The sequence below is a fragment of the Hippopotamus amphibius genome, chromosome 6 (genome assembly GCF_030028045.1).
Source record: "Hippopotamus amphibius kiboko isolate mHipAmp2 chromosome 6, mHipAmp2.hap2, whole genome shotgun sequence".
Classification (NCBI taxonomy): domain Eukaryota; kingdom Metazoa; phylum Chordata; class Mammalia; order Artiodactyla; family Hippopotamidae; genus Hippopotamus; species Hippopotamus amphibius.
The window spans coordinates 84,936,480-84,948,932 of NC_080191.1; the positions used below are offsets into that span (position 1 = coordinate 84,936,480).

Consider the following 12,453-nt stretch of genomic DNA (forward strand, 5'->3'; position numbering starts at 1 on the left):
GATCTCAGTTGGAAGATCTTGGTTTTTGGCTGGGTTAACGCCCTGACTTCATGAGTTCAAATCCCAGTCAGGGTTCTGGCTGGGTTTGAGTCCCAACCATGTGGGTTTGAGTCCCAATCTGAGTTTAGCTGAGTTCGAGTCCTGGTACATGAGTTTGTAACCATGTGGAGCTAAATCAGACTCCATGTTGGGCCTGTTTCTTTGACTTTAAACTTTGCTTTTTGTTGCTTTTGTTATTGTAATCATACATGATAGCCTGCCTCAGGGAACCCTGCCCCTCTGCCTGAATGTTGAGGTAAAATGCCTCTGTTCAGCCCATCAGTGGACAACCTGCCCTGCCCACCTGTGTGAATGGCTGAAATTAACATATCCCCTCACCAAGGTTGGTCATTCCCGGAGACCTTTTGTAAGACTCATGACCCTTTTACCTTACTTCCTCACAGCCCCTCCCTCTCTGATTCTATAAAACTAACTGGCATCCAGAGCCCAATAAGATGGTTTTTTAGGAGACATTAGTCTGCCATCTTCAAGGTTTGTCGGCTTTCCAAATAAAGTAGTATTCCTTGACTCAACACCTTGTCTTCGATTCATTGGCCTGTCGTGCAGGGAGCAGAGCAAGCTTGGACTTGTTAACAGGTTCAAGTCCCAGTCTGAAGTGCACTGTTTCACTAATGTATCTGCTGTGGTGTGATATTGACCACAGACTGGATGTTGTGTTATTTTTTTAAAGTAAGTCTTGGCACAGCCGGGGGGAGGCGGCGGCTGGTCCAGACGTGGGGCAGCCCGCCATGAGGCCACCTAGTTCCACGCAGACAAGTGAGTTTGACACATCAGACGAAGAGCCTGTTGAAGATGAACAGACTCCCGTTCAGATAACATGGCTACCCCTGTCACAGTGAATTGTTCTCAGTTTCTTGGCTTATGTGCTCTTCCAGGTTGTAAATTTAAAGATGTTAGAAGAAATATCCAAAAAGATACAGGACTTCCTAGGTGGCACAGTGGTTAAGAATCCACCTGCCAATTCAGGGGACACGGGTTTGATCCCTGCTCCGGGAAGATCCTACATGCCTTAGAGCAACTAAGCCCATGTGCCACAACTACTGAGCCTGCACTCTCGAGCCTGTGAGCCACAACTATTGAGCCTGTGTGCCGCAACTGCTGAAGCCTGAGCACCTAGAGCCTGTGCTCCTCAAACAAGAGAAGCCACCGCAGTGAGGAGACCAGGCACCACAATGAAGAGTAGCCCCTGCTCACCGCAACTAGAGAAAGCCTGTGTGCAGCATCGAAGACCCAACGCAGCCAATAAGTTATTTTTTTTAAAAAAAAGAAGAGGAAGAACCAATCTTGAACATTTTGGAAAGCCCTATTCATTTAGTCTCTTCTGTAAAAGGAGTTTCCAGTTTTTTACCAAACCCTTTTTCCTTCCAACAAAGTCTTAAATGGAATCCGATATATAAAACATATGACAGTGTCTGAAGGGGGGGACCTAGACTCTCCCGGCAGCACTTCCTGTGTCTGTCCTCAGAGTCCCTTGTAGGAAAGTTGAAATCAACTATATAATAGAAATTATTTAATACGTACAAGAGGCAAATAGGAAATTACGTACTCTCTTAAAAATGGTTAAGTATGTCAACTACAAAGTAAACTCTTTTAAAAGTACAAAAGCATAATAGTGTTATATCTAGAGCAGCACTGTCCAATAGAAACATATTGGGAGCCCCAATAGAAGCCATATATGTACTTTGACCTTTTCTAGGGGCCGCATAAAAAAAGTAAAAACAGGCAAAATTAATTTTAATACCATACTTGATTTAACCTCATATAGGCTAAATAGTATTTCAATGGGGTTTAAGTATAAAACAAATTATTCATGAGATAGGAATTTTTTGGTACTTGGTTTTTGAAATCAGATATGTATCTTACATTTACAATACATCCCAATTTGGACTAGCCATATTTCAAGTACAGATTTAGAATTTCATGATAAAAAGTACTTTGTACTTAGATAGCTAGATGTCCTAGGATTAAGTGGGTGGGGAGAGAAAACGGGGCATCGGATGAGCCAGAATTATTCATTGTGTGCCAAGTGCTCTACAGTGAGTGTTGCCGTGAGGAAGCTGCAGTGAGTAGAATGGCCTGTAGTGCTCTCACTTGGTTCATAGCATTGTACTGAAATCCGCTAAGTCACATAATTTTCATACAGTTAATGCTTTATTTCCTAGAAACCTAGTCCATAAAATTAAATACATGATGGCATGGTACAGTACAAATATAAGTGAGAATACAAGAGCTCTGGTACCATGGCTATGCTGGAGATTTTATATACAATGCTTAGGGGAAAACAAAATAGCAGTCTTGAACACAACAAACACAGTTGATTTGGTGAGAAGAAAACGGGGAAAAATGTGCTATCATTCCTTCCTATTCTGAAATATTAGGTGCTTTAAAATTTACTTTAAAGCAGTATTTATTGTAAGAAAAAATTTTTTTTTTCCAAAACAGCAATATAATGTCTTAAAATTAGTAAAAAGCATTTGACTTATAAAATCAGGTTTCATTTTAATAACCTTTTGGTTCAGATGTTTCTAATTCCTATTTTGTGCTTAGTGACTTGGTTTTTACCCTAGTTTGAAGACAGATCAGTATTGATTTAGATTATCAATAAGCGCTTCAGAGGTTATCATTTGTTATTGGTTTGCTCGGCTTAAGGAAGTTAACTCCATATTTTCCCTCCAGACTGTATTTAAATTTGTAATGTGTGTCCTTGTGTATCTTGGTCTATTGACAGAAGAACTAAAGAGCTATGGTATACAAGACATATTTGTTTTCTGCACCAGAGGGGAACTGTCAAAATATAGAGTTCCAAACCTTTTGGACCTCTACCATCAGTATGGAATTATCACTCATCATCATCCAATTCCAGATGGAGGGACTCCTGACATAGCCAGCTGCTGTGAGATAATGCAGGAGCTTGAAATCTGCCTTAAAAATAACCGAAAAACCTTAATACAGTACGTTCTCCTTTTCTCCATATATTACATGAGAAATGTCTCAGTCAAAAAAAATAAATAAATAAAATAAAGTAAGTCTCCTCTGCCTCTTGGCTGGGCAAAGTTGTATTTTGTCTTCTTTTAGATAAAAATTGGTTTATATTCCAGTATGAGGGGTTCAGGACAGGTGAGGAACTATACCAAAGCAGAACAGAAGAAACAATAGTAGGTTCCAATCAAAGCACCAAAGAAAAATTACAGAAACTAGACCAAAAGGGTTTTATTTTAGCTCTGTGAGGGAAGGAAAATTATTCAGTCTACATGATAACTGGCCAAATCTGCTGCAGTTATGAATTTCGAATCACCTTCTATGCCAGTCCAGCCTCTGATTTATCAACTAAATGGTACTAAAATAAATTCCCCCGTATCAAACACTGTTAATGAGATTTCTTGATATAAAAAGATACTATTGGCATCACCCTTCGAAGAATTTAAAGAATATTTTGAAGTCATATGGCAGTAGTAATTTTCCATTTTTTGTTTGTTAAAAAAACTGACTTTGGGGAGAAAAGATGGCAGCGAAGTAGAGAGACGTGGAGTGCATCCTTCTCCACAGATGCATTGGGAATGCACGGAAGGATGCAGTAATTCCCACAGAGAACCAGCTGAACACCAGCAGACGGCCTCGGACACCAGAAAGGGCTGCGGGGAGCCCGACGTAGCCGGTAGGGAGGCATCTACGAGGGCTCAAAGAGGGTGAAGCGGCGGAGCTGTGGCAGACTGGAGGGAATGAGAAACATACGGAGGGTCTGCAGCGCAGCTCAGCGTTCCCAGACCCAGACATCAATCCGCGGCTGAACGGAGGGTCCGGGAGCGGGAGCGTGGGACCCGGAGAGCTGGTTCAGGGTGAGAAACATTGTTGCCGGTAGGGTGATGGACCGAGAGGACAGGAGGGAGGAGGTCCGCGGAGAGGAGTGCCCGTCCCTGAGAGCTGCCTGGCCACGATGGCGGCTGGAGGCTGCAGGCTCATGGGCGGCGGGGAGGAGCTGCGCGCATAGCCTCTCTCTCTCTTTCCGTGCCTCTGCAGCAGGCAGTGGAGAGACGCCCTGCGGGCCAACTAAGGCGCTCAGGGATAACAAGCACCCTCAGGCACTCGGCCGGGGCTAGATTAAAACCCCTTGCAACGCCAGCAGCAGGGAGGCTGCCGAGAGAAAAAAAAAAAACAAATAACAGCATCAAAAAGAAAAAAAACCCCAGAGAGGCCCAACTCTAAGACTTTCTGTTTACGCCTGAGCCACCAGCGTCCCTCTGCAACAGGCACCTCCAAGCCCGACTGAAACAACAGTGCGCCACTGCTCACTCACTCCCAGGAGAAGGAGCCACTATTGTACCCTCTCCCTCCCCACACACTGACGCTTACAGACAAACAATAAAGGAAACTCTGCTGCTCACAGAATAATGCAAAAAACCCCAAGGCAAGAAGGACACTTACAGCTGAGACCCTAAGGAAACAGAAATAGTAGTATCAATACCTATTGAACTGGTCCATTCTGGGATCAGTTCTGGACTTTTTTTTTTTTTCTTTTCTTTTTCTCTCTCTCTCTCTTTTTTTTTTTTTCTTTATTAAATATGATCTTAGCCCTAAGGGATCTACAAGTTTTATAACATAATTTTTTAATGATATTTTTTATTCTTTTTTTTTCTTTGCCTTTTTATATACTTCTATATCTAGCTAAGTTTTTGGTAGTACGGACAATATATCTCTCATACTTCCCTTTCATCCCTATCTTTTATACATTTCTATTCCTTTTTATTTGCATGTTTCCAAACACATTACACTCTTCTGTTCCCCTTTCTTCCAGCCTTTTTAAGTTTATTTTATCTTAACATACTTATAAGCAACACTGTGGGTCTGCTCAGACTCTTTGCTCTATTCTCCAGATGATGCACTGCCTTGGTATTTAATATTAGGCTTTTGTCTTTATCTTAGTTCTTAGTACAATTGTCTAATTACATTCTGAGAATCTCCATTCTCTCTGGTGGTACTCTAGCTCTTTTCTATATTTGATCCTAGCTTACAAAATCTCCCTGGATTGATGTTTGTATGTGTAAGGTGTTATTTGTTTGTTTGTTTGCTTTTGCTTTTGTCTCTGATTTGTTCTGTTTCAGTTGTCAATTTCTGTTGGGTTTCTCTTTGAATATCTGATAGCACATTGGGGTTCTGTCAGGTCTTTCTAGAGCCTTATGTCCTAACGGATTCAGTAATTGTGTGTCTTATACATGTATGTGTTTCCTAGAGTTCATATTCATTTAATCCAATACTTGGACATTAGTCTGAGGCTTGGACAGTCTTCTATAAACACCTCTATTGCCAGGACAAGCAACCCCAAAAGTTTGGACAACCATGAGGAAACAAAGAAACACCATGCAGGCAAAGGAGCAGGAAAAAAACCCACAAGACCAAATAAATGAGGAGGAAATAGGAAAAATGCCTGAAAAAGAATTTAGAGTAATGATAGTAAAAATGATACAAAATCTCGATAACAAAATGGAGAAAGTACAAGAAACAGTTCATAAGAACTCAGAAAAACAAACAGCAATGGATAACAAAATAACTGAAATTAAAAATACTCCAGATGCTATAACCAGCAGAATGACTGAGGCAGAAGAACGAATAAGTGAGTTGGAAGATAGAATGGGGGAATAAACGCCACAGAGCAGGAAAAAGAAAAAAGAATAAAAAGAATAGAAGACAGTCTCAGAGACCTCAGTGATAACATTAAGTGTACCAACATTTGAATTATAGGCATCCCAGAAGAAGAAGAAAACAAGAAAGGGTCTGAGAAAATATTTGAAGAGGTTCTAGTGGAAAACTTCCCCAACATGGGAAAGGAAATAATTAACCAAGTCCAAGAAGCACAGAGAGTCCCATACAGAATAAACCCAAGGAGAAATACACCAAGACACATATTAATCAAACTAACGACAATTAAACACAAAGAAAAAATATTAAAAGCAGCAAGAGAAAAGCAACAAACAACATATAAGGGAAAACCCATCAGGATAAGAGCTGACCTTTCTACAGAAACTCTGCAGGCCAGAAGGGAATGGCAGGATATACTGAAAGTCCTGAAAGAGAGAAACCTACAGCCAAGGATACTCTACCCAGCAAGAATCTCATTCAGATTTGAGGGAGAAATCAAAAGCTTTCCAGACAAGCAAAAGTGAAGAGAATTCAGCACCACCAAACCAGCCTTACAACAAGTGCTAAAGGAACTTCTCTAAGTAGGAAACACAAGAAAAGGAAAATACCTACAAATACAAACCCAAAACAATTAAGAAAACGGTAATTGGAACACACATGTCAATAATCACTTTAAATGTAAATGGATTAAATGCTCCAACCAAAAGACACAGACTGGCTGAATGGATACAAAAACAAGACCCTTCTATATGCTGCCTACAAGAAACCCACTTCACACCAAGGGATACATATAGACTGAAAGTAAAGGGATAGAAAAAGATATTCCATGCAAATGGAAGTCAAAAGAAAGCTGGAGTAGCAATACTCATATCAGACAAATTAGACTTGAAAGTAAAGACTATTAAAAGAGACAAGGAGGGACAGTACATAAAGATCAAGGGATCCATTCAAGAAGAACATATCACAATGGTAAATATCTATGCCCCCAACATAGGAGCACCTCAATACATAAGGCAAATGCTAACAGCTATAAAAGGGGACATCGACAGTAACACAATAATAGTGGGAGACTTGAACACCCCACTTACATCAATGGACAGATCATCCAAACAGAAAATAAATAAAGACACACAAGCTTTAAATGACACACTAAACCATCTCGACTTCATTGATATTTATAGGACTTTCCATCCAGAAACAACAGACTACACTTTCTTCTCAAGTGCACACGGAACATTTTCCAGGATAGATCACATCTTGGGTCACAAATCAAACCTCAGCAAATTCAAGAAAATTGAAATCATATCAAGCATCTTCTCAGACCACAACGCCATGAGACTAGATATTAATTACAGGAAAAAACCTGCAAAAAATACAAACACATGGAGGCTAAACAATTCACTTTTAAGCAACCAAGGAATCACTAAAGAAATCAAAGAGGAAATCAAAAAATATCTAGAAACAAATGACAACGAAAACACAACAACCCAAACCCTATGGGATGCAGCAAAAGCAGTTCTAAGAGGGAAGTTTATAGCAATACAGTCCTACCTTAAGAAACAAGAAAATGATTGAATAAACAACCTAACCTTACACCTAAAACAACTAGAGAAAGAAGAACAAAGAAACCCCAAAGTGAGCAGAAGGAAAGAAATCATAAAGAGCAGAGCAGAAATAAATGAAAAAGAAAGGAAAGAAACCATAGCAAAAGTTAATAAAACTAAAAGCTGGTTCTTTGAGAAGATTAACAAAATTGATAAACCATTAGCCAGACTCATCAAGAAAAAAAGGGAGAAGATGCAAATCAACAGAATTAGAAATGAAAAAGGAGAAGTCACAACGGACACCTCAGAAATGCAAAAGATCATGAGAGACTACTACAAGCAACTATATGCCAATAAATTGGACAACCTGCAAGAAAGGGATACATTCTTAGAAAAATACAATCTTCCAAGACTGAACCAGGAAGAAATAGAAACCATGAACAGACCAATCACAAGTACGGAAATTGAGGCAGTGATTAAAAATCTCCCAACACACAAAAGCCCAGGACCAGATGGGTTCACGGGCGAATTCTATCAAACATTTCAAGAAGAGTTAACACCTATCCTTCTCAAACTTTTCCAAAATATTGCAGAAGGCGGAGCACTCCCAAACTCATTCTATGAGGCCACCATCACCCTGATACCAAAACCAGGCAAAGATGTCACAAAAAAGAAAACTACAGACCAATATCACTGATGAATATAGGTGCAAAAATCCTCAACAAAATACTAGCTAACAGAATCCAACAGCACATTAAAAAAATCATACACCGTGGTCAAGTGGGGTTTATCCCTGGGATGCAAGGATTCTTCAATATATGCAAATCAATCAACGTGATACATCATATCAACAAATTGAAGGGTACAAACCATATGATCATTTCAATAGATGCAGAAAAAGCTTTTGACAAAGTTCAACATCCATTTATGATAAAAGCTCTCCAGAAAATGGGCATAGAAGGAAATTACCTCAATATAATAAAAGCCATATATGAAAAACCAAAAGCCAACATCGTTCTCAATGGGGAAAAATTGGAAGAATTCCCTCTAAGAACAGGAACAAGACAAGGGTGTCCACTCTCACCACTATTATTCAACATAGTTTTGGAAGTTTTAGCCACAGCAATCAGAGAAGAAAAAGAAATCAAAGGAATCCAAATTGGAAAAGAAGAAGTAAAATTGTCACTCTTTGCAGATGACATGATATTATATATAGAAAACCCTAAAGACTCTACCAGAATACTGCTAGCACTCATTGATGAGTTTAGTAAAGTAGCAGGATACAAAATTAATGCACAGAAATCTCTTGCATTCCTATACACGAACAATGGAAGAGCAGAAAGAGAAATTAAGGAAACTCTCCCATTCACCATTGCAACCAAAAGAATAAAATACCTAGGAATAAACCTGCCTAAGGAGGCAAAAGATCTGTATGCAGAAAACTTTAAGACATTGCTGAAAGAAATCAAAGATGACACAAACAGATGGAGGGACATACCATGTTCCTGGATTGGAAGAATCAACATCGTGAAAATGTCTGTACTACCCAAAGCAATTTACAGATTCAATGCAATCCCCATCAAATTACCAATGGCATTTTTCACAGAACTAGAGCAAGGAATCTTACGATTTGTATGGAGACGCAAAAGACCCCGAATAGCCAAAACAATCTTGAGAAGGAAACATGGAGTTGGTGGAATCAGGCTTCCTGACTTCAAATTATACTACAAGGCCATAGTGATCAAGACAGTATGGTACTGGCACAAAAATAGAAAGGAAGAACAATGGAATAGAATAGAGAACTCAGAAGTAAGCCCAAACACACATGGGCACCTTATCTTTGACAAAGGAGGCACGAGTATACAATGGAAAAAAGACAGCCTCTTCAATAAGTAGTGCTGGGAAAACTGGACAGCAACATGTAAAAGAATGAAATTAGAACACTTCCTAACACCATACACAAAAATAAACTCCAAATGGATTAAAGACCTACATGGAAGGCCAGACACTATAAAACTCCTAGAGGAAAACATAGGCAGAACACTCTATGACATCCATCAAAGCAAGATCCTTTTTGACTCACCTCCTAGAATCATGGAAATAAAATCAAGAATAAACACATGGGACCTCATGAAACTTAAAAGCTTTTGCACAGCGAAAGAAACCATAAACAAGACTAAAAGGCAACCCTCAGAATGGGAAAAAATGGTTGCCTATGAAACAACGGACAAAGGATTAACCTCCAAAATATACAAGCAGCTCATGCAGCTTCATACCAAAAAAGCAAATAACCCAATCCACAAATGGGCAGAAGACCTAAATAGACATTTCTCCAAAGAAGACATACAGATGGCCAACAAACACATGAAAAGATGCTCAACATCACTAATCATCAGAGAAATGCAAGTCAAAGCCACAATGAGGTATCACCTCACACCAGTCAGAATGGCCATCATCACAAAATCTGGAAACAACAAATGTTGGAGAGGGTGTGGAGAAAAGGCAACTCTCCTGCACTGTTGGTGGGATTGTAAGTTGGTACAGCCACTATGGAAAACAATTTGGAGGTTCCTTAAAAAACTACAAATAGAACTACCATATGATCCAGTCATCCCACTCCTGGGCATATATCCAAAGAAAACCATAATCCCAAAAGAAACTTGTACCATAATGTTGATTGCAGCACTCTTTACAATAGCCAGGACATGGAAGCAACCTAAATGTCCATCAACAAATGAATGGATACAGAAGATGTGGCATATATATACAATGGAATATTACTCAGCTATAAAAAGGGATGAGATGGAGCTATATGTAATGAGGTGGATAGAACTACAGTCTGTCATACATAGTGAAGTAAGTCAGAAAGAGAAGGACAAATATTGTATGCTAACTCACATATACGGAATCTAAAAATGGTACTGATGAACTCAGTGACAAGAACAAGGATGCAGATACAGAGAATGGACTGGAGAACTCGAGGTATGGGATGGGGCGGGGGGTGAAGGGGAAACTGAGACGAAGCGAGAGAGTAGCACAGACATATATATACTACCAACTGTAAAATAGTCAGTGGGAAGTTGTTGTATATCAAAGGGAGCCCAACTCGAGGATGGAAGATGCCTTAGAGGACTGGGGCGGGGAGGGTGGGTGGGACTCGAGGTGGGGGAGTCAAGGAAGGGAGGGAATACGGGGATATGTGTATAAAAACAGATGATTGAACCTGGTGTACCCCCAAGAAAATTTTAAAAAAAACTGACTTTGGTTTCTTTTTGATATTCCTTTATTTATAATTTATTAAGCACCTACTATGTATCAGCTACTCTTTAGAAAAGAACACATTACCTTTTTTCTCAAAACTATTACTGAAAAACTGCATCTCATCTGACATTTGTCACCTACACACGTGCAACTAAAAACAGTCATGTCATTTCAAAGCTGATTTCTCTCCTGTGTCTCTACCGGGGACATAAGTAAGCCTGCATCTTTCTTCTTTTTTCATCCTGACTTCTTTTCATGGTCCACTGTGTTTTCTCTGTCTCCCTTGCTTCCTTTTGTTGCAGACCATTCTTTCTTAAGACAGAGTTCCTGAATCACTCCTCTCAGCAGGGAGCCAGGCTCAGGCAGAACAGTCAGAGGCAGAGTATTGGCAACTGCTCTTTCTAATTTAAAGGTTGACTGGGTTCCCCTGTAGCAGTGAGGTGTGGTTTTTATTTGTTTGTTTTGTGGTTTTCTTTTCATAGGTTCACAATAGGAGGTGGACAAGGTGGTTCCCAGAAAGAAAAAGAAGAGGAAATTGCAGCAGTGATAAGCCCTCCTCACAGATAATAACAACCTTGCCTGAAGAGTTGGACCCCAACTGAGCAGGCGTTAGGTTTCCCTTTCTTGGATGTCTGGCAAACCTCTACCTGCAGGATTGTACTGCAGCTACAGAAGTGCGCAGAATGGCCTCCAGCCCTCAGGGCCCTTGTGAAACCCTGGGACTCCATCCTTCCCATTTCCAGTCTATTTTCTGTTCCCAGGAGCTCAGGCTGGACTTGAATTCTTCCTTAGCGAGGATTCAATCAACACTCTTCCTTCTAGAGGTGCCTTACGTGCAACGCTGGAAAAGGAGAGCTCTCTGGGGCCTGCAGGGGCATTGCCCTCAAGCCTGCCTGGGGCCCAGGAGCTGGAGACTGGGTGGTGGACGTGTGCGGGAATAAGGGAAAGAAGGAGGGAGCTGAAGAGGGGAAACATGAACAAAGTGGGGGATGGGTGGGGAGGCAGGTATGGAAGGTAAAACCCAACTGCATTAATTAGCATAGTGCTAACTGCTATAACAGATAAACCCACAAATTTCAGCTGCTAAGTGCAAGAGAAATTTATTTCTTGCTCATGGGAAGTCCAAAACAAGTGCTTCTCACTGGTAAGTTCTGTTTTCCTAAGCTACAATTCCAGGACCTGGATTCCTTCCACTTTGTGGCTCTACCATCTTTCACATGTGGCTTCTAAGCAACTGTGCATCAAGCCAGAGGAGGAGACAAGAACCTAGGGGATCAAGTGTAAACTGGTTCAGGCCTAGGGATGTCACGCAGCTCTTTCTTCCACATCCCATTAGATAGAGCTCAGCCATGTGACTTGCCTAAAGTCAAGGGAGTCTGGGAATTGTAGGCCAGCTGAGTGCCCAGGAAGCAAAATTGCTTGGGCAAGCAGCTAACCTGTTTAACCCACTTAATTTTGCAAAAGGGAAACCCTGACAATAAGCCAAAAGTATAGGTCTGTAGATTGGAGTCATCATATTCCTGCAGTTAGAGGACTTCTCAGAGGTTGAATAAAACCTGGAGAACATTTAGGTTGTGAATGTTGTCATCTCTGTCTTTTGATCATCTTAATGGATTATGCTGAAATAGTTTGGCTTCAACTTCTGGTCATTAAAACATTGAAGAATCAAAGGCCTGAACCTATTATATTAACTGAAAATTGACTCTTCTTTGCTAAGAGGGTCAACCACTATGTTTAATTATGAGCAACAATGCTTTATAAATATTTCCCTTTATAAAAAAGCATCACATATCTCTACAAGATTTTTAGCTATACCATATCACTCCACCTCCAGCAAGTCATATGTATGCTACCAATATAGTAACAAACATAACATTTTAGTGAAATCATTTTAAAAATGATAAAAACTTTTAATGGCTAGGAAAACTAATTTAGTATCAGATGTACAGATATT

General features: G+C 40.2%; 1 protein-coding gene across 1 annotated transcript; it reads left to right on the top strand.

Annotated features, from left to right (window-relative positions):
* Nucleotides 1-788: 788 nt before the first annotated feature.
* Nucleotides 789-11,066, top strand: LOC130854924 (cyclin-dependent kinase inhibitor 3-like). The gene is made up of 4 exons (XM_057737774.1): nucleotides 789-816; nucleotides 936-1,001; nucleotides 2,789-3,011; nucleotides 10,982-11,066. The coding sequence occupies exons 1-4, from the start codon at nucleotides 789-791 to the stop codon at nucleotides 11,064-11,066; spliced, it is 402 nt and encodes a 133-aa protein (XP_057593757.1).
* The last annotated feature ends 1,387 nt before the right edge of the window (nucleotides 11,067-12,453 follow it).

Bases quoted from the DNA above. Each gene is read 5' to 3' on its own strand.
- LOC130854924 (XM_057737774.1), top strand. From the start codon at position 789: ATGAGGCCACCTAGTTCCACGCAGACAA. The intron at 1,002-2,788 runs GTTAAGAATCCA...GTCTATTGACAG, and splicing joins ACTTCCTAGGTGGCACAGTG to AAGAACTAAAGAGCTATGGT. The intron at 3,012-10,981 runs GTACGTTCTCCT...TTCTTTTCATAG, and splicing joins AACCGAAAAACCTTAATACA to GTTCACAATAGGAGGTGGAC.